The sequence below is a fragment of the Octodon degus genome, unplaced genomic scaffold (assembly GCF_000260255.1).
Source record: "Octodon degus isolate 3935 unplaced genomic scaffold, OctDeg1.0 scaffold00020, whole genome shotgun sequence".
NCBI classification, from domain to species: domain Eukaryota; kingdom Metazoa; phylum Chordata; class Mammalia; order Rodentia; family Octodontidae; genus Octodon; species Octodon degus.
This window is the reverse complement of record NW_004524596.1, coordinates 12,727,520-12,755,254: the sequence shown is the minus strand read 5'-3', so window position 1 is coordinate 12,755,254 and position 27,735 is coordinate 12,727,520. Positions and strand designations below refer to the sequence as shown.

The 27,735-nt window shown below is 39.6% G+C and overlaps 1 protein-coding gene across 2 annotated transcripts in view; it reads left to right on the top strand.

Moving 5' to 3' along the window:
• Positions 1-5,545: 5,545 nt before the first annotated feature.
• Thada (THADA, armadillo repeat containing) overlaps positions 5,546-27,735 on the top strand; it is a 384,981-nt gene continuing 362,791 nt past the window's right edge. Inside the window, exons 1-11 of one of the 2 annotated variants that reach the window (XM_023711247.1) lie at positions 5,546-5,644; positions 8,715-8,814; positions 9,472-9,566; positions 10,363-10,493; positions 14,717-14,865; positions 14,981-15,013; positions 15,264-15,312; positions 17,724-17,911; positions 22,818-22,912; positions 24,689-24,909; positions 26,566-27,257. In XM_023711247.1, coding sequence (XP_023567015.1) covers positions 8,739-8,814; positions 9,472-9,566; positions 10,363-10,493; positions 14,717-14,865; positions 14,981-15,013; positions 15,264-15,312; positions 17,724-17,911; positions 22,818-22,912; positions 24,689-24,909; positions 26,566-27,257 — 1,729 coding nt within the window. In that variant the 5' untranslated portion in view covers positions 5,546-5,644; positions 8,715-8,738. Of the gene's footprint in view, positions 5,645-8,714; positions 8,815-9,471; positions 9,567-10,362; positions 10,494-14,716; positions 14,866-14,980; positions 15,014-15,263; positions 15,313-17,723; positions 17,912-22,817; positions 22,913-24,688; positions 24,910-26,565; positions 27,258-27,735 lie in introns of those variants that run through there. The other variant, XM_023711248.1, reaches the window with a different exon arrangement.

Below are 27,735 nucleotides of genomic sequence, written 5' to 3'. Positions count from 1 at the left end.
GATATTCCCCCAAAGCCTCATGCAGTCATAGGGGGGGCTTTTTCAGAGGTGGCTGGATCTAGCGTGTGTGATGCTGGGATTAAAGATACATGATTACTGGGGCTGGTGAGATGGCTCAGTGGTCTAAAGCACCTACTTAGAACAAGCTTAGCAAAGCACAGGGACCGCGGTTCAATCCCCCAGCACCACATGCCGGCCAGCCCCGCCCCCTGGTGGGCTGAGCTGGCCACACACACACACACACACATACACACACAAATAAATAAATAAATTTTCAAAAAAAAATAAAGATACATGATTACTAAATTAGTCCACTGATTGATTTGTCATAGTTCTGGGCAGGATGAAAGATGCCCCGCCCTGGGAAAGAAAAATATGAGGGACAGAAAAAGGGCTTGCTAGTTTGTGGTCACTTGTCGCTTGTTGCTTGCTACTTTCTGACTTCTGCCTGCCCTGCTTTGCCCAAGAACTGTTTCTCCTCTGTGATTCCCCTCTGCTGTACCGCCCTGCCTTGGAGCCAGCCAACTGCGAACTGAAACCCCTACAAATGTAAGCCAAATAAACCTTTCCTCCTTTAACTTCCAGTGTCGGGTACTTTGTCTCAGCAACGAGAAAAGTGACTAACACACCATTCTCTACAGATGGCCTTTGTAACCAATAGCATCTGATTAGAAGGATGTGACTTCTTTTCAGCTGGGCCACAAAAGTCATGCAGCTTCTACCCCGCTGTTTCTTGCTCATTCACAGAAATGCCAGCCATAGGTTTTAAGATTGCTCAAGCAATGTAGGAGAGACCCATGCAGGAAGGGGCTAAGATTTGTAAGCAGCTCCCACCGATGAGTGTGTCATCTCTGAAGCAACTCTTTCTGCTCATCCAAGGCTTCAGGGAACTGTGGTCTGAGCCAACATGTTTGTGTGTGAAAGTGGTTCTGGAGATTGGACCTACAGAGTGCTGAGCTACATCCCCAGCCCTTTGTATTTTGAGATAAGGTCCTGCCTGCTAAACTGACCAATCTTCCTGCTTCAGCTTTCCAAGTAGCTGGGATTATAGGTGTGTGCCACTGTGTCTGGCCCAGCCAACATCTTGACTGCAATTTCATGAGCAACCCCTAGCTAGAAGCACCTAGCCATGCTGCTGCTGAATTTCCGAACCAAAGAAACTGAGAAATAACAAATGATGTGTTTTAAACTAGGTAGATATAAGACAAATAATAGAGGTACTTTGGTTTTTTTAACTGATATGGGAACAAATTTATATTAAGCAATAACAAAATAGGGCCAGGGAGGTAGCGCAGCGGTCTAAGGGCCTGCCTGGCAAGTGCAAGGACCTGCGTCTGATCCCCAGTACTGCATGCTGTGCTGGCCCCATGCTCTGCCAGCCACTGAAACCAGGCATAGTGGCACATGCGCACACCTGTAATCTCAGTGCTGAGGAGGCTGAGACAGGAGGATCACAATGAGTCCAAGCTGCATAGCGTGACCCTGTACCAAATAAATAAATAAATAAGATTTAAAAAATGTAAGAAATAACAAAAAAGTTCTTGTATTTAAAACAACAAAATATTCATATTCATAGCGCTAGCATATTGTTTTGGATTTAATTTTAGACTGAAAACTATTAAATGAAGATTTTTATGAGTATTGTTTACTTATATAAATCACCATGAGTGGCTGATTACTATAAATTATAACTTTGAGGAGAGGAATGTTATGGTGAGCAGGCAACTGTGAGACTTTATTATGCTTTCAGTAGGGAAAATAATACTTGCAAGGAAAGCAATTGTGAATCTCTGATTGCTCAGTTGTTCTGCTTCGAAAGTTTTGGCTGGCATGGAGCTCTTCAAGAACAGGTAGTAAAAGCAGTTACAGCCTTCTTTGTGGTCTTAAAAGGATACATTTTAATTATCCAAATGTTCTTATAATGTAAACTGTCTAAAATTATGTAAGAAATGTATTATTAAATAAAAACTTCCTTTCTATAATTGAATGGTAAGTATTCACAGATGCATGTTTACAATGCTGAGCTGCACTGAACAAAACATGGGCACATAGATTTTTCATTATCTTATCTGGTCCTCTTTTACTGTTATTTAAATGTATTTTGATTTACACTTCTATACACAGTAAGGGCTAATAATCCTTTAAAAGTCGGTCTGTATTTTATACAATAAAATATAAAGTTACTTGAAAAAAGCCTGTGGTTCAAATTTTAGTTACTGTGTTCTGAAAAATCTCAAGCAGTGAATTTAAAGTAGTTTCAGTACTTCAGAGATGGAGTGCTTGATTAGTACACCGGAAGTCTTGGGTTTGATTCCCAGCACAGAAAAAAAAAAAGTACTTTCAAATTGGTAATATCACTAGGTGCCTAGCAAGAACAAAAGAATATTTTTTTCTCCAAATGTGCTATTGTTTCAGCCTTCCAACCAGACCCTCTCTTTGACCTGCTTCTACCCTTAGCTACTACTCCAAGAATCTGCCCTTTTGTGTACTATAAGTACTGAGTGTTATTTTTTACAGTCATCCATCAATATTCACGGAGCATTGATCCCAGCACCTCTTTCCTCCCAGAGTAGCGGCTACAAAGACCCCACAATGTTCAAATCCCTCCTAGAAAACAGCATAGTTTAAAACTTATGGGCATCTTCCTGTGCAGTTTGAATCATCTCTAGATTATACTACTTAACACAATGTAAATGCTATACAAATAACCGTAGGGTTTTTGGTTTTTTGCTCGAGACAGGATTTGGCTGTGTAGTTCCAGCTTTACTTGAACACAGTGATCCTCCTGCCTCAGACTCCCAAGTGCTGGGATTACAGCTGTGCACCAGAACACCCGGCACAAATAATTGTTAGACTGTGTTGTTAGAGAGTAGGACAAAAGTGTATACATGCCTAATGCAGATGCACCAAACGTTCTCAACCTATAGTTGCATGAATATGAGGATGTAGAATCTACAGATAAAGAAGGCTGGCTTTACTTGATCTTGCCAATTCCTCGCCTCCCTCTCTCTTCTAGTTTGCATCCAAACTTGCTCAGAGAAAGCTTTGCCCCCATTACGCTGTAGATGGCAACTTTATCCTTACAGTTGCTCAGCCCAGACATTTTGGAACTATGTTTGATTCTTCTTTTCCTCCTCTCCCTATCCTAGCTTTCAGAAATCCTATTAGCTGGGCATCCAAATTCTATCTCAGAACCTGTACATTTCTTGCATTCTCCATGCTAACACCATAATGTGAGCTATCGGAATTCTGTTGTCTCCTTTTCATGAACTTCCTCAAAGGGATTTTTCTTATATTCATTAAGTTTCTTCCCAAAAAAGTAGCTTCCGCAATGTGTTTGGGATGTCAGTTAGATCCCTTTACTTCTCTGCTCAGAATGACTTCTCATTTCATTTAATGGCGACAGTTAAAGTTGAAGGCCTCCCATGATCTGAATCCTCATCTCATTCTTTACTGTTTACCCTTTTGCTCACTTGGCTTGGCCCATCCTGGCCCCTTACTGTTTGTCCAGCAGGCAAACTCCTGTCTCAGGACTTAGCCCCAGATGTTCTCTCCATGGATCCCCCTTTAGGAATCTCCAGTTCTTGCAATTTCCACTCAATGATGCCAACTTGACTATCTATTTAAAAGGGCAGCAAATCTTCTCCACACACTCATTTTCTGTTTCCTATGGTTTTTTCCACAGCGCTTATTACCTCTTAATATGTTTATGATTTTTTCTTCTAAGATCTCCAATAGTGTAGGGTAAGTTATAATGTCTGCTCTTTACTTTCAAATAATTTGGGGGGGTGGGGAGATGGTTCAGTAGAATCAGTGCTTGTCTGGCAAGTGCAAGGGCCTAAGTTCAATCCCTGGTTCCGCCAAAAAAGTAATAATAATAAGAATAATAATAATAATTTGGTCAGAATGGAAAAAAAAGAAAAGCTAGGATCCACTGGGGGTTATATAATTATTTCAGTAAGATATAAATAACACAAACACTTAGAAGGGTCGAAATGCTAAAGTTTGTAATGTATATATTATCATAATTAAAAAGAACGAAAATCTCAGTGTACCTGAAGCGTAAAAAATATTGTAAGACACTGTTTCAGTAAAAAATGTGTGGGCACTTATATGTTCTGGGTTTCCGAATACCATGTATTTCTTACTATTAGTCTCAGTCACAAAATTATTAGAGGATATTGTCAGGGCTGGCGAGACAGTTCAGCAGACTAAGCGCCTGCTTAGGCAAGCACAGAGGCTGGGGCTCGATTCCTGGCCCCACAGGCTGCACCAGCCCCATCTCCAGGGGCCCCGAGCCGGCCAATGAGACTGGGTGTGGTGGTGCACGCCTGGAACCCCAGCGTTAGGGAGGCTGAAAACAGGAGGATCACTATGAGTCCGAGCTGTGTAGTGAGACCCTGTACCAAATACATTAAAAAAAAGAAAATATTGTCGTAGCCGAAGTTCTGTACACACTCAACTGATTGACACGCATACAATAATTCACAGCAGCATTATTAAGAGGAATAGATGAAAATAATCCAACAGAGGTACTAGATTGCCTATGTAAACATAGTACCCTATTATTATGCGATGGAATACTATATAACAGTGAACAAGACAACTGCTTCCACCTGCTTTTATGTGATCCCAAAAGGAATGCTGTAAGCAGTGAATTATTGGAGAATACATATACCATCCCATAAACAACGCTTAAAATCAAACAAGGTCCTGAATAGTGAGACACACACGTGTGGAAAACTACAAAGAAAATAGAGAAAGGTGATATAAAGTTCAGAAAAGTAGTAATTAAAGATTAAAAGCTTAAAAGCTTAAAGTCATCAATCCAATTAAAAAGTCAAGTTCCGGGAATGTTTTTATTTCCTCAATCAATGTTCAAGAGAGCATCATACGGATATCCTGCTCTCATCTCTTTCCAGCTCCCAGCTCAGTCTCTGAGTAATTTTCACTTTTTTATAAAAGCATCGAGTGGTGCAGCAATCTATAGGAGCTGCGATATGTATCCTTTAGGTGCAACTTTCAAGGCGAGGCAACACCCTGCACAGTTCATTAACTAGTTACCGAACGAGTAAACGCACTTTGCTATACGTTAAGTTTACTCGAGTGCTTCACATTTTCGCTCAAGCTCTCTAGGCTTCGGTTCAAACCCTGCTTCTAAAGTCTCTGGGACCCGGTTCCAGGCTCGGAAAGTAGGGTATTTTTTCGCCAGGTCTCGGCATTGCATAATGATAAATGAATAAAGGCGTGCAATGTTGGCACGCAAAGGTGTTTCCCAGTCATCCAGGGCTGGGAAGTCCACAGCTAAGGATGCCCAGAGGAAGGAGACAAGGCGGCAACAGTTGGCCATCAATCAGTGGGTACAACACCTTGCGGGACTACACTGCCCGCAGGAGCTGTCTGACTAACCCCGCCCCCGTGCCAGTCTCGTGACGTCACGACGCCAGCCTCTTAATTGGCGGAACCGTACTCGGTCTGTTCCCGCGATGTTTCCTCTTCCGGGTCCCGAGCCCGCCTCCCTTCACCCCAACCCTGTGGTCAACCTCTGACCACGTTGTGAGCCGTGGAGACGCCGTAGACTGTACCAGCTTCCAGGACTCGCCCAGATAGCCGCGACTCTGCTCGAGACACCCACGGCCGCGAGGTTTGGCTCACAGGCACTCTGCCTGCCAGACCCACACAGCGCGGGACTCTCCGGGCGCGGCCGCGCGGGCTTGCTAGGGCCGGATGTAGAGCCTCGCCAGTTAGTTCAGTGTCGCCTTGCGGCTGTGACTCTGATTTCCGGTCGCTTAGGTCTCCATGGAGACTGCCCTTTAACCACTCGTTTTTCACCTGTCATTTGAACTCCACGTGGTTGGAACTCGCCCAGAGAATGTTTGTGGGACTCAGAAATATGTAGGTGGGAGGGAAGCCGCAGGAGGAATGAAGGTGCTGGCCACTTACGGCCGCTTCGTCAGGACGTTAGGGACCGGATTTTCCGTACTTGGGGTAGAACCCCACACGTTTAGGGTTCATCTGAGCACGCGTGACTGCCGAGTCTATTTTTGTGTAGTCTTGAAGGCTGCAGAAACGTTCTCCTGCACTGTACACAGAGAGTTGTTTTGCCACTTACCTTCCTCAGTCCCTTCCTTCTCACGGGTCACTCTCCTGGGAAGGGAACCTTCATTATCTCCCAAATCTAATCATGTCACTTGACTTTCTAGCTACGTCCATTTTGATTACTATTTTTGGCTTAAGGGTTGCTCACCTGACATTCCTGTATTGATTTCTTACATCCAACCGGACAATACATTCTTTAGTGTCAGGTAGTTCTGTCCGTTAGCTATAGAATGTACTTTAGATACCAGGCGGCTAACCCTCCCCCCATTTAAAGCCTGTATCACTTTCACAGCTTTCTGGCAAATGTTTGCTAATTCATTTATTTAGTCACCAAAAATTTTTAAGCACCTGTCATCTTCCAGGTGCTGTTTAGGAACTGAGAATTAAAAACACTGAACAAAACAAGGTTGCTGCCTTTATGAAGTTTACTGCTAGAAGAGAAAGACAATATATAAGAGTACAGATTAGAATAATTTCAGTTAGTGAGGGTGCTTTAAAGGGATTGTGTGCGTGTGCCTCTGAGTGGTGGTCACAAAAGGCTTCTCTTAGGAGGTGGTATCTGGGTAGAAATTGAATGATGGCAGGGTGGGCCTTGCTTAGATGTGGCAGAGGGAGCAGTCCTGGGCAGACTGAGAAGTGTAAACCCTGGTAGATGGGAGTAAGAGCATCAGGAAGTGGGAAGGGTCTTATGCAGGTAGAGGGTAGATTGAGGGTTGAGAGTGTGGCTCTGTGTGTGTGTGTGTGTGTGTTTTGAGGGGTTGATATGAATTACAGAGAAAGCCAGGGCCAGATTAGGGTTTTGAATGCCAGAGCATCAATTTTGGATTTTATGAAGGTGTAACTAGAAGCCCTTGGAAAGTTTTACGCAGAAAGTAAAAAGTGTTAGTGATACTTTTAAAACACTGAAAAGGTGGAAGAGAATGGACTCTTCAGAGACAAGGGTAGAAATAAGGGAAGCATTTAGGAGGCTGGAGCAGGTGACCAGGAGATGTGTGTGTTCAGTCACCTGCTTGGATAGTCCCCTGTTGGAAATGTTATTTACAGGTGACTCATTCCATTGTTGGCCCACAGAGTTCTTTAATATGAGCTGACATGTGTCACTGTGAAGTTTGCTCTGACTTCTACTGAGCCTTTTCTGTAAAGTACCCAGTAACTGTTTAAGGGACATGTCCTGTCTTTTTTCCAGGCTAAACACTTTTGGTTTAACTGTTCAGTTTCCTGAATGCATGACTTCAGACCCCGCACAGGCCTGGTTGTCCCTGGTAAGGTACATTGTTGAGGCTCCTTCGGGTGTGCATCCATCCTTGCATCCCTGCTCTGCTGGCCGGCTTCTCCTGTGGCTTTTAGCAGCCACTTGTGCTGTTGGCTGACATTCTGAGCTGTTTGAAGTCGTTTTGCTTCCTTCTGGAACCTTGTCCTGTATTTCTCCATGTCTATGTGTATTCGTGTGTTTCTAATTTAAGTGTAACATTTGACATTTCTATTTCATCTTGGTAGACTTCATGTTGCTTATTTTTCTACTTCACTGAGTTGATTCCATCCTTCAGCATGTCCTCCCAGTTTTATGTCTAAGTGCGTTATTTAATGTGCTCTGATGTTTACACTGTAAACACTGCTAAAAATGCTAACTACATGGCAAAAGCCTTGTGGTGTTTCTCTAGTGACTTCTTTCCAGATGACGTGGAATTATTATTGTGTAGGCTTTGAAGGTTTTTTAAGACATTATGAAGCCATTGATTTGTTCACTACAAGCAGCCTCACAAAAACTGTCCCTTATAAGGCCAGTGAGATAGCTCAGCAGACTAAGCACCTGCTTTGGCAAGAGCAGGGACCAGGGTTCCAGGGACCAGGGTTTGATCCCTGGGCGCACTGAGCCATTGACTGAGTCTGGGTGTGGTTGTTATGCCTATAATCCCAGCACTTGGGAGGCTGAAAACAAGAGGATCACATGAGTCTGATCTGGGTAGTGAGACCCTTTACTGAATACATTAAAAAAAATACATAAATGGAAATGAAAAAAATTTCCTTTATATTTTGTTAAAAGCAAGATAGAGTAGCACCTCCTAATCTGTCCATCTGACAAGCCTCTGAGATTAGTTTGACTCAATATATTTTTTGAAAAATGTTGATTTTGTTAGTTTTTGCTAAGATGAAGATTATCTTTGTATTTTAAAATACAAAGATATGTCATAGGGCCAGGGATATAGCTTAGTGGCATAAGTGCATGCCTAGCAAGTGCAAGATCCTGAGTTCGATTCCCTGTACCAAAAAACCCAAACAAACCAAGATGTGTCATAATAGGTAAAAGTAACTTTAGACGATAACTTTTCTTGACCTTATGAAAAGTTTTTTTTCAAGGTTCAAATCCTTAGATCAGTGATTCTCAACCTAGGGCAGTTTTACTACACAAAATAATGTTGGGGAGCATTTTTGGTTGTCACAATTTATGGGAGAGTGCTTGTTGCATGTAGTGCACAGTGGCAAGAAAGGCTGTAAGCGTCCTGCAGAGAACAGGACAACACTGCACAATAGAGGCTTATCTGGCCCAGCATGTCAGTGGTGTTGAGGTTGAGAAACCCTCACATGATAATGCATTAAACTTTATTTTCTTGCAGTGACTGCTGCTAATTTTGTTTAAAATGGGTGTAAAGAAGAAGAGAGAAATTCAAGTTGCTGCATTGACTGTTCATCAGCAGGACCTCGAAACTTTGAGATGTAGGTGATTTCTGGCTTTACTTGCTCTGTAATTCAGGCAGGCCTTGAATACTTTGTGTAGCCCAGGTTGGCCTCAAACTCACAGTGATTCTCCTGTCTCAGCCTCCAAGTGCTGGGATTACAGGCATGTAATATATTTAATGTATTAATATAGCCATATTAATAAACATTTATATTAATATTATAAACACAAATTATATGTATTAAATATATAAATATGTAAATGTATTTATTTGTATTAAACCACTTAATATATTTTCCAGTTTATAAGCAGGGTATTTTAATCTCTGGGACCAAGAGTACACAGTGTTCAAGCTTTATTTAATTTTTTGATATTTCATTCAATTTTTTTTTTTTTTTTTTTTTTGTTTTGCTCCTTGAATGCCTTCAGGGCACTTTTGCATGGCTTGAGTGTTGTGGGGATCGAACTACAGCAAACTGAGGCTGCCAGCATTGTGGAAGCAGCCACTTAAAGAACTGAGCTAGGGCTGGGCCCCCGTATTTCATTCAATTTTGGATGTCAAATAGTTGTTTCCATCTAAGACTTTTGTTTCATAATTTAAAAAATTATGTAGACTGCATAATCAAGTTAAACTTGTATCTATATATTGTTAAGTATATGGATTTTTTTTGTGTGTATATATGTGTGTTATATAGGTTTTGCTGATGTGGAAGGGAAGAATTTAGCTTCTTTGCTGTTACATTGTGTACAACTCAAGGATGGAGTATCACAAATCCATTATATTAAACAGGTAAGGCTGAAGTGTTCACTGGTAAATCTTGAAGATTATTAGGTTATTGTGGATTTTTAAAATTAACTGAGCCAGTTATGGTGGTACATGCCTGTAATCCTAGCACTGGGAGGCTGAGACAGGAGGATTACTTTAAGTTTGAGGCCAGCCTAGGCTACATAGTGAGTTCAAGGCCATCTTGAATTACAGAGCAAGACCCTGTCTCAAAAATAAATAAATAATCACCAAAAAATTAAGTTTTTCCTTAATTCATTGTGGAATAGCTTTTTACTTAAAGCCTTAATAAAAGCCATATTTAAGCTTCCACCATAATTAGAACAGTAAATCGATAGGATAGGAAATAATTATGCATTTTTTGTGGAAATAAATTTTTTAGTTATTTCTATTAATTTAAACCCTCACAACTCTTTAGCAGGCAATTTAAAAGTTAATTTAAAATATAAAGATTGACCTTGTTGGTATTTCACAATTTAGATTTATCATTTGAGCTTTCATAATATTTTTTGATAAAGCAATTGCCACCAATTTTTAAAGACTGCCACCAATTTTTCTATACCTTAAGCTAATACTAGGTCTGTGTTTCTCAGTGGAGTTAAGTGTGAAAGGTAAGGAGAGAGGCAGTGACATGGATTAAAAAGTTTAATAAGAAATGAAATAGATATTTAACAGGATCCTTAATGTAGTATGGAAACATTTCACTGTATAAGTGAGACTTAAGAGTATTTGTAACTATAACCTTGTTACTTTACTGTACTTGATATTAGAAAACATTACTTTGAATATTTTTGAATTATAGATTGTTCCTTTACTGGAGAAGGCAGATACAAATGGTGTGTGTGATCCAGCTATTCAGAGCTGTTTGGACATTTTAGCAGGCATTTATTATTCTCTGAGTCTGAAGAATCCCTTGAAGAAAGTACTGGCAAGGTAAGCATAATAAGGAGGGAAAGTCAGGTGTTAGAAAAACTAACCCAGGCTCCGGTCCTGTTTTGTTAAAACTGAACTGAGATATATCCTTTTTTTTTTTAAATTTTATTTATTTGTGTGTGTGTGTGTGTGTGTGTGTGTGTGGCCAGCTCAGCCCACCAGGGGGCGGGGCTGGCTGGCATGTGGTGCTGGGGGATCGAACCTCGGTCCCTGTGCTTTGCTAAGCTTGTTCTAAGTAGGTGCTTTAGACCACTGAGCCATCTCACCAGCCCCGATGTATCCTTAAGAATTTCCTTTCTACAGTTTCTTCTTTGTTTATCCATCTATCTATCCACCCACCCACCCACCCACCCACCCACTTCTTTAGACATGTAAAGTCTTCTTGGCTCACAGACCTTAAAAAGTAGGCTCTGTGGGCTTTGATCTGTGAGCCATAATTTTACTAATTCCCTTTTGTTAAATTTGTCATGTTGGTACTTTTTTCTCTATTTCTGCCAGCTGTTCTGACACATGTAATACAAGAATACATAGTTGATGCAAAAGTTTCAAGCAGTGTTGAAGGGCACCAAATGGTCGGCATGTATTTCACCATTTTGGCCTTTCTCATTTTCCTGAAAGGGTTGTCACAACATTTGGGGGATCTTTCATTCTTAACCTTTTCTTTGGCTTAGCATAAGTTATATATTTATAAATAAAATAAATGTGGTATGTTTCTATACATATAATGTACCATGCTACATAATGCTCTGTGGCTAAGAACATCTTAGAGATAGTTTCATGTTAGTATAGTCCTTTTAAAAAACTGAAGCAAAACCCCAAAACTTAAAATTTTCCTTCCTAAGTATATAGTTCTGTAGTGTTAAGTGCATTTATTTTATTTTACAGTTGGTGTCTAGAACCTTTCATGTTATAATACTGAAACTCCACACTCATTAAACAGCTCCCCATTTTCTCCTTCCCTAGCCTTTGGCATTTTATCCCCTGTTGCATATCTGTAGTAATCCAAGCACTCTGGGAGGCTGAGGCAGGAGGATCACAGTATGATCCCAGCTCAGGTAATTTAGTGCCTTATTGAGAGCCTTTCTCCAAAAAAAAAAGGAAATAGATCATCATGAAGGCTCTGAGTTCAACCTCCAGGACCAGGAAAAAAAAATTACTTTAGTAATAGAAGTCAAATATTGAGGCCGGGGAGTTAGCTCAGTAGAGTAAGTGCTTGCCTGGCAAGTGCAAAGGCCTGAGTTCAACCCCTGGTTCCACCAAAAAAAAAAAAAAAAAAAAAAAAAAAAAAGACAAATATTTGTCTTTGTGTTTCATTAAATATAGCATCTTCAAGATGAATTCTTGTTCTAGCATGTGACAGAATTTCTTTCCTTTATAAGGTTAAGTAATACTTCACTGTGTGTCTGTATACCACTCTCATTTATTCTCCACTGAGGGGCACTTGGGTTCTTTCTACCTCTTGGCTGTTGTGATTGCTATTATCATAAAAGTGTGCAAATATTTGAGATCATGCTTTCACCTCTTTGGATGTATTCACAGATATGGGATTGCTAGATTGTGTGGTAATTCTGTTTTTAACTTTTTAAAGAACTGCTATTCTGTTTCCATAATGTAACATTTTACATTTTTACCAATAGTTTTTTCTTAGAGGTTTCAATATTTCATCTTATGGGTATACCAGAATATATATTATAGTGTATCTTAAGTGGTTTGTTTAATCATTTTCCCATTGGTAGTTTTAAATTTTTTTATACTTAATAGTGCTGAAATAGTTATCTTAATTATATGTGTAATTCTATATGTGTTTTAATGTGAAAGAGTTCATTGAAGTAGGAACAGAAATCATACTAATTTTTATACATATTGTTAAATTGTATTTCCCCAAAGCTATTCCAGTTTATACCTCTACTAGCTGTATATTATCCTTTTTTAAAAGGATCTTTGTAGCACTGGCTAATTCCTTCTCCCCTCCCTCCATCCTTTCTTTTCTTTTTGTGGTCCTGGGGATTGAGCCCAGGGCCTTCACACTTACCTACATCCCCAGGTTTTTGTTTTTAATCTTTGAGGTAAGGTCTTGCTTTGCTGCTCAGTTGCCCAGGCTTGGATTAAATTTGCATTCCTCCTGCCTCGGTTTCCCATAGTGCCTGCGTTCTAGGCATGCACCATCTTACCCAACTAATATCATGTTTAAATATTTTAGAATCTAAAGATGTGAATTTCTGTCTTGTTACAATTTGCATTTCCTAGATTACTGGTAAGAATGAACTTTTTTGTTGTTTGTTTTTGAGACAGGATCTCACTATGCAGTTTAGGCTGGCCTTGAACTCTGTGTAGCCCAGGCTGGCCTGAAATTTGCAGCAACACTTCTGCCTCAGTTTACTGAGTGCTGCTAGGATTATGTGTGCACTATCATATCTGGCTGGAGTGAACATTTTTGATGTGCAGAGTTTGACTGTCCTAATCATTACATAGCCTTTGTATATTTTCTTGCTAGTATTTTTTTTTTTTTGACTTACAAGAATTTTTTGCATAGAATGTATGTAAAATTATTCCTTTATTTTCTTACTTTAGATTAATTGATGGTATCTTAATAAAAGTTTTCTTATCAATTTTGATAATTTTCTTTGTATAGATTTCTGAATTTCATGCCTTTGGTGTGGTTTCTTTAGTGCAAACTTAATTTAAAACTATTTCCTGGGGCCGGGGAGATGGCTCAGTGGACTAAGCGCTTCCCTGGCAAGCTCAAGAGCCTGAGTTCAATCCCTGGTTCCGCAAAAAAACAAAAAAACCCCACAAAACTATTTCTTGTCTTATAATTTTGTTGTTGTTGTACTTTTAAATCCATCTGGAATTCAGTTTTGAGTGTAATAGAGTAATGATATAGGGGTCACTTAACCCCAGACTGTTAATAGTCTGTTTTTCTACACATATTTATAGAGTGTCACCGGTGTTATTTGTTCCAGTGTAAACATGGAATTGACAGATTTTAGACTTTTTGATATATTGGCCACTCACTACATCATTTACTCGTGTTTGATAATATGGTTTAATTACTTAATGGAGTAAATTAGTTTTCTACTGATTCTTCTTTTTTAGAATATTCTAACTTTTGAATTTTTTTCCAGAAAAGATTTAAACTGTTCAAATTTTTAAAAAGCCAGTTAGTTTTGGTTTAGATTAATTAAGGTAAAATTTATATAAGTAAGTTATCCATTTAATTTTTTTATTGTCTGCCCACTCTGTTTCAAATATTCTTGTAAGGGTTGGGAATATTAATGAATAAAATGGTTTAGAGTGGGCTTGTGTTCCAGAAGACAGAAAATAGATAACATAAATAACATATACAGGATATTAGCTTGTATGAGAGTTATGGAGGAGAAGAAAGCAGAAAGGAGAAAAAGAGCACCAAGAATGGGTGGGCTGTTAATGTGAAATATGGTGGTCCCTTCATATATGCTGCACTCAGGAAATGAGGGCATTTTGTTTGAGATTGACCTACAAAGTCTGAGGCAGTGGTTGATGGGTATTTGAGGGAAGCATTCTGAGGGAAGGAGATACTCTCATAGGGGAAGGACTTGGTTAAGTGATCTAGATCAGTACTAAAGGGGAGATGTCAGAAGGTCTTTCAGTCACTGTAAACTGTATTTGTTGGTGTGCACTTATGTTGAAGTTGTTGGTGGCTTTTAGGCAGATGGTTGGTCTCCATATCCATGAGTTCTGCCTTCATCCAACCATGTGTCAAAAATATTTGAAAAATTGCATCTGAATGGTTATGTGCAGACTTGTTTTCCTTGTTATTTCCTAAAAATACAGTGCTTACATTACATTTATGTTATATGAGGTATTGGAAGTAACCTAGGGGTGATCTAAAGAGTACAGCAGGATGTGCACAGGTTGTAATAGGAGATTTCACTGTCCCTGGAGTTTGGTATCTGTGGGGTTTCTGGAATCAGTCCCACTTGGACACTGAGAGAAGACTGACATAGTGTTGTAGTATTATCCCTCTGACTGTTATATTGAGTATAGATGGGAGTTAAGAGGGAAGCAGGATGAATCAGGAAGACCAGATGAGAAAGGACAGACCACTAATTCCCATGAGGATGGCGTGAGGTTGTAATGATGAAGATTTAATTCAATATTCATGAATTTGTCTGATTCACCTTCCTCACATATCCTGGTGGTACAGAGTTTTTAGGTTTTTAATATTTCATTCTTTTTTATAGCTCACTAAATGGCTTACCTGAATCTTTTCAAACTGAGGCTATACACAGTTTTACCTCTCATCTTGAAGAAGAGTTGAATACTACTGATCTGTACTCTTACAGGAAAGTAGTTGACAATATATCTTGCTGTATGGACAATTTTAGCTTAGGTAAGCCAATATATTTCTAGTGTGTTTTCTAATATTGTTATTACATCATTGTCATTAAGTGTTGTTTATTTTAGTGAACCTCCCTACTGGTATTTTTTTTTTTTTTCCCTTGTAGGTAGAGCAAGTGTTAGTAATCTGCTTAAAAATGGTAAGTCCTTTTATTTTACTTTGTTTTACAAGCAGTTCCTGCTTGTGTGAGGCCTTTTGGAACTGTCTTGTTAAGTTTCTTGGCAGTGAGTAGAGTACTACAGGTACCTAAAGTACACCACGCTCCTCATAATTTCAGTTGTGTGTTATGATAATCATTTGAAGTAACTGACTTAAAATATTTTCTGGTATCATAGTTAAAGCTCACAGTTTTAAGTTGTGACTTGTCACTGTATTCTTTTTTTTTTAAGTGCTTCATTTTCTGTGGAGGAGTTTAACTGAAACCCTGGAAGAAAATAGGTGAGTGCTGAGTGTTTGCATGCTCCTTGTGTGTGTAAGTGCACACTTGCAGGTATCCCTGGTCTCTGTATAAAGTAAATTTTCAAGAAGGCCTCAGGTTGTGTTGTTTGCTGTGTGATTTCTGCCCTTCTTGATTAATATTAAATGTAATTATTTAAGTTTATTTTCTGTTTATTTGCTAGTATTTTTAATAGGTCAAGTAAGTTATCCTGAGAATTAGTATTTCTTCTCCTTAGAATCCTGTTTTATTTCATGGGTGCTGTTTCCTCTGCTGCCGCTCTGAAGATAATAATGTTACTTGATTTTTGTTTGTTTGTTCACTTAAAGTTTTACCATCTTTCCGTAGTTTCTGTTTCTTGTAAGTTGCTTTCCCCATGTATTCTGGGTTTGGTCTCTACATTTTCAATTAGAAATTTTCCTCAGAGGTATAGTGGCCAGGGCTGGGGAGATAGCTCAGCAGACTAAGCGCCTTCCTGGCAAGCATGAGGACCTGTTGGAGTCCTAAGGTGGGCCATGCTGGCCGCAAAACCAGGTGTGGTGGCGCACACCTGTAATCCCAGTGCTGGGGGTGCTGAGACAGAAGGATCACTACGTGTTTCAGCTGCATAGTGAGACCCTGTACTAATAAAGAAATAAAAGATTTAAAAAAAAATAGAAGAAGTCTAATGGCCTTGGGTGAGGTATTTGTACTTCAGTATACAGCACTGAGGTCTGATTGGATGTGTCAGTCAGCTTTCCTGTCACTGGGACCCAAGGCCCAGCAACTGCAGCTTCAAAGAGGAGGGTTTAATTTGGCTCTTGGTTTCAAGTACTTAGTCCCTGGTCAGCTGGCTTCAGGGCAGAAACAGCAAGGCAGAAGGCCTTGGTGGAGGTAGGCTGCAAACATCATGGCAGCCAGGAAGCTGAGAGTGAGGGGAGGACCGCTTCCAGAGGCGTCCCCCAGCAGCATGTCTCTTTCAACCAGGCCCTGCCTGCTCATAGCACGTTTACTGAGCTCATCAGTGGATCAGTCTACTCATGAGTATCAGGTCCAGTGACCCAGTCACCTTCCAAAGGCCCCGACTTTGAACAAGGCTTTGGGGGGACCTTCTATGTCTAAGCCATAATAATGGGATTGACTGCAGGTTTTGTTTATATTCGATAATCCTATATTTATTTATTTATTTATTTATTTTTGGTACCAAGGATTGAACTCAGGACTTTGCATTTGCCAGACAGGCCTGTGCCACTGAGCTATATCCCCAGCCCTATGTTTGATATTTTAAGGAACTCCCAAAGTGTTTTTTATGAATTGTGTTTTAGTAATAGGATCAGTCTGTGTTCTCCTCTTTGAAAAATAGACTGGGAAATGCCAGAGTAAAACTGGGAGACCAGTTTGAAACTATTGTAGTAATCTAGATTAGAGATGAAAGTCCTCAGGCTAGATGGTAGCAGTGAAGGTGGTCTGATTGCAGTTACATTTTGAAGCTAGAGCCAATAGACCGTTCTGACAGATGAGATGAAGAGGACAGGAGGTAGGGGTGATTGTAATGCTTTTTGTAGGCAGAGACTCCAGCAGGGGGAATAGTTGTGGAGTTGAACATAAATTAAGAGAAGTATCTGTTAGACATTGAAATGATATTGAATAGCAAGTTAGATGTCCAAATCTGGGTTTATGATGTCCGAGTTGAAGGTAAAAATTCAGAAATGATTAGCATTGTGAATTAGATAAGCTTAGCATTAGGGAGAGAATTAATGGTGAAAGGAATAAGGCTAAAAACTGAGTTCTGCAGGGCTCTGATGTAAAGAGGCTAGGGAGGGCTAAGGGCGTAGCCCAGTGGTAGAGCAGCTGTTCGACATGTTTGGGGCCCTGAGTTCTCTGGGAAGAAGTGATTGTGAGAAAACGTCAGAGTGTGGCATGTTGGTAGCCGTGTGTGGGGCTGGGGAGATAGCTCAGTAGAATAAGCACCTGCCTGGCAAGTACAGGGTCCTCAGTTCAATCCCTGGTACCGCAAAAAAAAAAAAAAAAAAAAAGAGAGAGAGAGAGAGAGAAAAGGATCGGGTAGCCATGTGAAAAAAGTGTTAGAATTGAGGGAATGTTCAAGTGTGTAAATGGCGTTATTCATTCTCCCCTCCTCTGCACTGCCATGCCCCTCCCTCCCCTCTTTTCTGAATTTCTGATTCAATCTAAAATAACAAGTGAGAGTGAGGTTATTATCTGATAAGAATGATAGACCTGTTGAGAGTGTTGGAAGTTTGTGATAATGTCTGTGTTATTGAACTATTTATGCAAATGGTAGAGGCATAAATGTCCAATGTAATCTAAAATTGATTTTGGTGATTTGGTTGAGGAATGTGCTTATTTTGGAGAGCGTTAGGAATGATGACACTTTCATTTGAATTTTCTTTTGTAATGATATTTTTTTTTGTAGAAAGTTTGCTGGAAATCATATTGTTCAAACACAATTGATGAATGACTTGTTGGTAGGCATTAGAGTTTCAATGACATTAGTACAGAAAGTACAAGATTTCCAGGAAAATCTTTGGAAGGCTTCTGGTTCTCCCATATGGCAAAGTATGTGTGACTTGCTGGGCGTTTTCACCAACTTTTTAAGTGATGGTAAGTGTCTGATGGTTATGTTGAGTATTAATCAGCTTTCCCTAGTAAAGATATGAAGTGTATTTATCTGAGTTTTAAACTTCCTCTTTCTCAGCTTCTTAAAAAGTGGAGAAAGTTTGTGGATTGCATGGCTTTAATCCTTTTCTTTCAAACGTACTAGTTTAGCAAGGGGTAATGTTGAAGGACTTTTCTAAGTTTGTGCGTGTGTTATGTGTTTTGATCATAGAAAAGAACCCATGAATTCTTAGTGCTGAAAACCATAGACTTAAGTAGCAAAAGAAAATTGTTTCAAAGAAATCTCCATATTCAGAGAGGAGGTTTGGAAAATGTAGCTCTCATATTTTTCCATAACAACTCATGTTATCTTCAGATAATGACAACTGATTGTGAGCCTGGTCATACTCTTTTTATATCTCATATGTAACTTTTGTCTGTATGAACTGTACCATCAAGAAACCAAATAGGGCCAGGGAGATAGCTCAGTAGAATAAGGTCCTGAGTTCAATCCCTGGTACTAGAGGGGGGAAAAAAACCCAAAAACAAAAACACAAATAGATACAGGGAAATTTCTCTAATTAATTGAAATCAAGTGATACATAACCATTTTTAGAAAAAATTTAAAAAATCTTTTTATTTATTTGGTACAGGGTCTCACTACACAGCTCGGACTCATAGTGATCCTCCTGGCTCAGCCTCCCCAGCCCTGGGATTATAGGCTTGCGCCAAAATGCTTGGTTTTGGTGGCTGGCACAGCGTGAGCCCAGGGTTCTGGGGCTGGCGTGGCATGTGGCACTGGGAACTGAACTCAGTCCTTGAGCTTCCCAGGCAGGCACTTAGACCACCGAGCTATTTCCCTAGCCCAGTATCCCCATTTTGTAACCCTTTGTGATTGGATATAGGCAGCATTACAAGTTAACAATTGGTAACTTGCAGGAACAGGAGAAACACATGTGTGCCTGTTTGAGTATTGCAGCAAATATCAAAGGGATCACATGTGAGAAGGCTCCTGGCTTTCAGTTTGCAGGAATTATAGAAGGCAGAGGAATACAGAGGAATGTTGAATTGCATCAGGAGTCTAGATTATGGGATGCTCCATAGGTCAGATGGCCAGTGTTCAGAGAGACTGCAGTGAAAAGGGACAAAGGGCATTTTGTCCCTTTTATCCTTTAGTGGCATCTAAAAGATACTTAAACAAATCAAAACAACTCTAGTGTTTAGAAGTGCACATTTAATTGATAAAACTAATGGAAACTATAAGGAAGTTGTTATTCTGGAAGTCTGGGTGGTGCTCACTGGGAGTAAGGAGTGTTTGGGAAGGGGTTGCACATGGATTAACCTTCAGAGCTGGGGGCCAAGTTCTCTGTTGGGGATGGTGAGTCTAGGAGTTATCAACTTGTATAATTTATTAACCTGTAAGTTTTGGATCTTTTATATCTATTTTTGTTGTATTAACAAAAAGGATACCTAAGATATTACTTCCATAAAAATTAAATTATCCTTTCCCTTTTTATCTCTAATTCTACATGGTAAATATATATAAATTTAATATAGTTTTGTTAAATTTAGTTAATGTTTTCCGACAGGGCTTTGCTGCATAGTCTAGGCTGTTCTTTTTTTTTTTTTTTTTTTTCAAAGTTTTTTTGATAAACAGCAATGAGACAGTTTCAAATCCAATCGGAAGTACAGTTTCAACAAATAACACACTGTATATATTCTTCTTAGTGGTTAATTGCTGTACAAGAAGTGGACTTGTGATCCTATTTACAAACACCATTAGAACAAATCATTCTACTCATTAAGAGAATGCAACTATATATCTATCCTAACCACTTGGAATACACAAATACAAAACGGACATTCATCGGTATACCCCATTTTTTCTAAGTTCCGTTATTGAATATTATAGGTGTGTAATCTCAGCAAAATATTCTAAAAGAGTCCAGTAGCCCATAATAGCATTGGGTCTTCTGTTTAACTGGCAATGTCAGAAATTATTGACCTGAGTCCCCCACAGCTCAACATAACAGCATGGCTTTATTTCCTATATTTCATCTTCATACTTTTCTACTGGATGGTTAAGACCAAGGTAAAGCAGAACCTATGCAGCAAGAGTTGTAGCTTTTTGGTTTGAGAAGGTCAGTGAAATGCCCTCAGGATTTATCCTGAGATCCTGTACCTCAGATTGTAGAACCTTTATCAGTGCAGCCATGTGGATGAGTCACGGCCATTGCTTGGCCAATGTGCTCTCTGTGAAAGCCTGAGAGAGTGTCTTCTCATGTGACTCTCCTTAGGCACACTCCACGTCATCGATCAATTTCCTCTTTGGCCCCATAACCTTCTTCATCAGAAAATCTGGGACACTTCCGAGGTACTTGACGTTACAGTACAAGTTCTCATATGTCCTCAGTCTTAATTGACCTTAGAAGGGTAGGGCCAAAATATTGGCTTTAGGCTGTTCTTGAACTTAACTAGGTAGCCCAGGCTGGCCTTGAAGTTGTGACAACCTTCCTGCATCAGTTTGGGATTACAGGCATGTACCACCATGCTTAGCCAGAATTTAATATAGTTTTTTTTTTTTTTTTTTTTTGCTCTCAATGCCTTCAGGGCAGGTTTGGCTGGCTTGAGTTGTGGGGATCGAACCACAGCAACCTGAGCCTGACTGCTTTGTTGAAGCAGCCACTTAAAGAACTGAGCTAAGGGGCAGGCCCTCTTTAATATGGTTTTAACAAATTTTCAGTGGGTTAAGTTTAGACTTTTTTGGTAACTAGTAATTGACTCTAGTTTTGCTAAGCTGATTGAAATAAAATAGTATCTTATATTTTTTACTGTAGTAACTAGTAATAGTCCTAGTATAATTATTGTTCAGTTATTATTTCCATTTTTATTTTTGCCCGGGATCTCAGCTAGTATTAAAAAAGGAAGATAAGGTGGAGTGGAGCAGCTGGGGTTCGATTCTCAGCATGCTGTGCTAGCCCTGCCCCTGGGGCATGTTGAGATTGATTGAAACTGGGCACGGTGGTGCATGGGCCTGTAATCCCCATGCTTGGGAGGCTGAGAACAGGAGAATCACTATGAGTCTGATCTATGGAGTGAGACCCTGTAGATCCTGTGCTAAAATACATTAAAAAAGGAAGACAAATTAATCAAAGTTATTTTTTAGACATAATTCATAGATACCTTTTCAGAGGTTTTTTGTTTTTGTTTTTTGTTTTGTACTGGGGATTGACTCCAGGGCCTTCACACTGATACACATCCACATCCCTTTTTAGTTCATATTTTGAGACAGAGTCTGACTAAATTGCCCAGACGGGGATAACACGTGGGGTCCTCCTGCCTTGGTCTCCTTGAGTGCTGAAATTATAGATGCCTGAGTAGGATATTTGATTTTATTAAAATAGGATTTGTTATTCTAAAAAAACCAACCAAAGAAAAACCCTGAACACTTGTGAAATACAGAGAATATATGATTTTAATAGGAGGTAGTTTCTTTTCTGAAAAGCTGATGACAGTGTTCTCCAGGATTTTTTTTTTTTTTTTAAATTTTAAGGAAGGATCTGCAGGGTTTTCAGGGTCTCACTACTAGATCGGACTCGTACTGATGCGCCTGCTTATAGCATCCAAAGAGCTGGGATTACAGTTACACGCACCACCCTGCCCAGTCTCAACTGCTGTCTCAGCATGCCCCGGGGACGGGGCCAGCACAGCAAGCCCGGGGATTGAATCCCTGGCCTGTGCACCTGCTTACAGGCACTTTAATCTGCTGAGCTATTTGGCTGGCCGTCTCCATGATTTTAAAGCTTTATATAGCAGCTGTGTATGTGTAGCTGTAACAGAAAATCAAACTTCAGAGATGAAAGCAAATATACTTCCCCTTCCTTCCCAGATAATCAGAAGTTCTGCAGCAAGTAACCCAGAATTGCTGTGCATAGTGCAGGACCCAAATACTTCCTGCCTTTCTGGTTTGGTATGTTTAGAATGGTGGCTTTCAGGCCAGGGAGATGGCTCAGTAGAATAAGTGCTTCCCTGGCAAGCGCAAGAGTCTGAGTTCAATCCCCAGTTCTGCCAAAAAAGAAAAAAGAAAAGAATGGTGGCTTTCGTTTGTGTTTGTTGCCTCATGTTTGCTATACGTAGCTCCAGACATCATGTCTGTGTTCTTTTAATTGGGAAAGACAAAGGCGCATGGGCTGGCTGAACCCTATCACATGACTGCCTTTGGTTGTAAAGAAGATTCAGGAAGCAAGCGTCTTGCTTTTGCATGTGGCTGCCCCATAGTCAGCTTCGTTATGAGGGATGAAGGGCGGGATGGATGTTTAGTGGCTAATTCTTGGTGTCTTTCATACTTCTTAGTCCAGCTTGAATAAATCACCATATTATCAGGCAGCTAGAGATAGACAAAAAGGAGATACCCAGTCAAAATTACTTGCTTTGAGTACAGTGCCAGTGATAACAGTTTATAATTAGCACTGATACAGTTTTTTTTACATCCCTTTAAGAAAAATGCTTGCCTTTGACCTGGGTTTCAGAGGCATTGGTGGAGGGGAGGGAATAGGTGGTATTGCCAATGGGAGTGTTAAGAAGTTGTTGATGGAGAGAAAAGAGTGGATGAGAGGGAAGAGAGGACAGAATCACATTTATTAACTATCTGTGTGCTGGCATTGAAAGCCTTCATGTTCATTGTTCTTGTAAGCCTTATACCTTTTATCAGATAGGATTGTATTTTCCCACTTTACAGTAGTGAAAGCTGAGCTCCTGGGAGGTTAATCAGTAACATGTTCCAGACCCACTCAGCTAGGGAGTGGTCAGGCTGGAAGCCACAGACTGGAGTCTCTGACCCCAAGGCACCTACTTGTGCACTGTACTGGAGCATCTATCTTTAACACACATTCTCTCCTCTTTTGCCAAATAGATGAGCTATTGCAGACAATTCAGAGTACTTCTGGATTAGCTGTTATTCTTTTTATTAAGACTATGTTCCAACCATCTGAAAATATTCCTAACTTGGTAAGTACACCTCCTTTTTAGAATTGTACTTTCTTGAGAATTAGATGTGTGTTTTAAAAAGTTTGGTTTTTTTGTGTTACCAGTTGAACCTCAGGTAAAAAATATTTGTAAAGTGAATTAAAGTTTTCTTTTGAGGCCGGCAAGTAGCTGAGCGGATTAAAGCACCTGCAAGCAGGCGCAAGGGCCAGGGGTTCAATCCCCAGGCCTGCCATGCTGGGCCCCGCCCCCAGGGCATGCTGAGACAACAATTGAGACTGGGTGTGGTGGTGTGTGCTTGTAATCCCAGCTCTTGGGAGGCTATAAACAGGTGGATCACTATGAGTCCCATGTAGTAGTGAGATGAACACCCTGTAGACCCTTCTCTAAAATTAAAAAAAAAATTCTTCTGCACAGTGGATGTTTTTGATGATTTTCTTCTATAAAGACAATTCCAAAAAGGAAGACAATAACAGTCACCTGAAAGCCTATCTCAAAGATAATTACTGTTGGCATCTTGGGGGTAAATACTCTTTTAGTTGTTCATAGTGTTTAATTCCATTTCTCAGTATCATAAAAGATATTTGTAAGAGTAAAATTATGCAGTGATTAATGTATAGAAATAAAAACTAATAAGTTTCTGATAACTGTATTCTTTTTGGTAATAATAAGCCAAATCATATGCGTTATGATAGGAAGCATTGTTGACTTCAGTTTTTTAGTGAATTGAGTCATATTGGAGATATAATTTGGTAATTTAGATCACAGTTTTATGTATACTACAAGTTTTTTTCCATTTACTGTATTATCTGGAAATTTATCCTTTTACTGTTGTAACATTATAAAAAATACATGTGTGCTATTCTGAGTTCACAGAAAGTAACTGGGTAAAATTGAAAAATTTTTTCAAATCACCTCTAAAAGCAGTAAGGGGCTGGTGAGATGGCTCAGTGGTTTAAAGCACCTACTTAGAACAAACTAAGCTTAGCAAAGCACAGGGACCACAGTTCAATCCCCAGCACCACATGCCAGCCAGCCCCGTCCCCTCGTGGGCTGAGCTGGCCACACACACACACAAAATACATAAAAAAAAAAAAAAAAAAAAAGCAGTAAGCTCATCCACCTACAGCTGGCATGTGTTGTGCTCTACTATACTTTCAAATAAGCAAAAAATTTATGTACTTGGATATAAAATTTTTCCATTTATTTATTACGTATTTAGTACAGGGTCTACAGGGTCTCACTGCACAGATTGGATTCGTGGTGATCCTTCTGTTTTCAGTCTCAATCGCTGTCTCAGAGCGCTCTGGAGCCAGGACCGGCACCGCATCCCAGGCATCGAACCCCAGTCCCTGCGCCTGAGCTATCTGGCCAGTCCTCCACTTTTTCCTTTTAGTATTAATATTAGTGTAGCAATTTAATGTTTATGGCTGCATTACCATTATTTTTCCTAGGATACTTCAGGGGAAAGAGATTTTTTGATTCTTGAATTCAGTTATTTGAATCTGTTTGGTACAGGGTCTCACTATGCAGCTGGACTTGCAGTGATCCTCCTGTCTGAGCCTCCCCAACACTGTGATTACAGTGGTGCACCACCACACCTGGGGTCAAAGGCTCCCTGCATCCAGGAGTGGGGCTGGAACAGCCTGTGGTGCCAGGGATTGAACCCTGGTCCCTACACTTGCCTAAGCAGGCACTTAGTCCAGTGAGCTATCTTGCTGGCCCAATTTTTGGATTTATATTTTGAAATAGCTTTTGAAAAGCTTAGATTTTATATTTGTTATTTCTGTATTTTTCCAGATTAGCAGTTTACTTCTCCGCTCAGTGAACTGCGCCATGGTCCCAGAGTGGTTGCTGAGCAGCTGCAGGAGCCTTTGTTGCGCTGACATCCCTGCATCAGCTCTCTTATTCCTGTGTCAGGGGACACTTGCGATGTTGGACTGGCAGAATGGCAGCATGAGCCCTCATGGGGAGACCCTGCTCTTAGATACTGTGCATGTTTTGTTCTTCTTGAGTCCACAGTGAGTTGTGACTGACTTTGCTGTCTTACATTTTGTTTTGCTTGTAAGACGTTTAAAAGGTGGCCTAAGGGCTTGGGAGATAGCTTAGCGACACAGTGCTTCCCTGGCAAGCTCAAGGTTCTGAGTTCGATACCCAGGATAGATAGATAGAGAGATAGATAGATAGATAGATAGATAGATGAATGGATGAAAATAAAAGATGCTTGGAGCCAACATAATAATTTAATGAAAAGTGATTAGAATAAATCCTAATTAAAATGATATAGGCATAGGGAGTGTGATAGAGAATATGGGATAAAGGAGGAAAGAGAGAGAGCTATAGAAATTGTTGGTACAGGTTAACTTGAAATGAACATCTCTAAAATTAATTTTAACTCTCAGGCTGTGTAGTAGATTTTTTAAAGCTGTGGAAACTCGGAGTGAGGTATGTAGCTTAGCTTAGTGGGTTCAGTACACACTAGATTCAGTCCTTAGCACCAAAACTAACAAGCAAAATGAAACTAAACTTTTCTATATTGATATCAAGGCATGGTGGCACATACCTGTAATTCCAGCATTTGGGAGACTGAGGCAGGAGGATTACTGCGAGTTTAAGGCCAGCCTGAGCCACATAATAAGACATTGTCCCCCAAATTTTTTCCTATGTGTACAGTATTTTAGAATTTATAAAGAACTTCAACATAGTGTATGCCTGTTAGATAAGAAATCTAATTGGTGGAACTGGGAAAATATAGCTTAGAAAAGTAAATGTTTACTTACAAGCATATTTCTAATAAAAACCTGAGCCAGCAATTGTTATAAGACCTTTTGGCTTCACAGAGCTGTGTTTTGTGTTTCTTTGGTGTTTTAGCCATAATGGCTGAAAGCGATCATATATTTAATATATCAAACTATAGATAAATGGATAATAATGAGGACAAGTATAGTAAAAAACCTATAGTCTTCTGAAAGAATTTTTAATATATTGGAGTTATACTTTGTGCACTGTCCATTTCATATTTTTAAAATTTGCAATTCAGGTTTTTGTATTTCCAATATGTTCAGAGTTCCTTAACCATTGTTATAATCAACTTTGTGGATATTTTCATCATTCTAAAAAGAACATTCAATCATTCTATCAGCCAACACCATGGAAAGCCAGTAGGGTGGACACTTGGCAAAAATTTGGCCAGACTGAGGAAGATGGGGCAGGGGAGAGGGTTTGGTTGGAGTTGGGTTGGGTTGTTGTTGTTGTTGTTGTTGTTGTTCTGCCTCAAGGTGCAAGTCGATTATTTTTACAGGTTGAAAATCTTAATAAAAAAAAATACAAAACCTGAAAAAAAAAATTCAATGAAAAAACACTCAGAGAGATGTCCTCAACCCTTGGGCCTCAGCATGGTTAAAAATATGCGTGAAATCACCATTGTGACGGTGACTGTTTCATTCATCTCCACCAAATTTCTGTGTTCCTTTTTGGATTATTTTCTACAAAGTGCAAGGATTTATATGCAAATTTGAGTTCTATTTTGGCTTTGTAATTTTTTTGTTATAAGTTTAGTAATAATTGGGTTTTATGTTCATGCTTTGCAGTTAGTATTTCTAATGTCTGGTTATGAATTGAAATTTCTTTTTATAGTGGGTTTATAAAAATATGGCTCCTGGTTCATTTTTCTTTAGGATTAAAGAATCGACGCTAGAAATGTTTTTGTCTAGAATCTTGGCATTGTGGACAAATTCAGCTCTACATATCCTTGAATCAAGTTCCCCAACCCTGAAGGACAGTCTGAATGGAAATTCAGGCATTGTAAAGAGACTTTTGGAATATATCTATACGCACTGGGAACACCCACTGGATGCACTCAGACACCAGACCAAAATCATATTCAGAAATCTTCTCCAAATGCACCAGCTCACTGTGGAACGGGCAGATGTGGTCCCTGATCCTTTCTTTTTAGAATTGACTAAGACCCTTCTGCACTTGGAATGGCATATTAAAGGGAAGTACACAAGCCTCGGCTGTTTGGTAGAATGCCTAGGAATCGAACATGTTTTGGCAATAGATAATACTGTTCCATCTCAAATCTTAGAGGTGATGGGGGACCAGTCATTGGTACCTTACGCAAGTGACCTCCTGGAAACCATGTTTAAAAATCATAAGAATCACTTAAAATCCCACACTGTTGACAGCACTTGGATTGACCAGTGGCATGAGACCTGGGTTTCTCCTCTCCTTTATATATTGTGTGAAGGAAACTTGGATCAAAAATCTTATGTGATTGATTATTATTTGCCAAAATTACTGAATTACAGCCCTGAAAGCTTAAGGTACATGGTAAAGATTCTTCAGACTTCTATTGATGCTAAGACTGGTAAGAAAAATTAATTTTTATTTTAGTAATTTCTAGTTATGCTTAAATGTAGGCACCTAGGCAGATAATAATTATATTCAAATTTAAATATTACCACTTCTATAAGGGATAAAAGACATTAATGATGGCTATTTCTGTTTTGGCTTTCTTTTTGAGACAGGTCTCACTGTGTGGTTCAGGCTAGTCTTGAACTCACTTTGTAGCCCAGGTTATCCTCCTTCCTCAGCCTTCCAAGTGCTGGGATTATAGGATTATGCTAGCACACCCTACCATATAGAAACAAATGTTCCTGTGCATATTTCTATAAAATTTTTTGGCTAAAATCATTTTTGTAATTCAAGGAGTGATTCTAGTTAGTAAAATCAGATAACCATTATTCAAAGGTTATGATTCATTTTGCGTTCTTTTTTTTGGCAGGGGGCAGAACCGGGGATTGAACGCAGGCTCTTGCGCTTGTCAGGCAAGCGCTTATGCTACT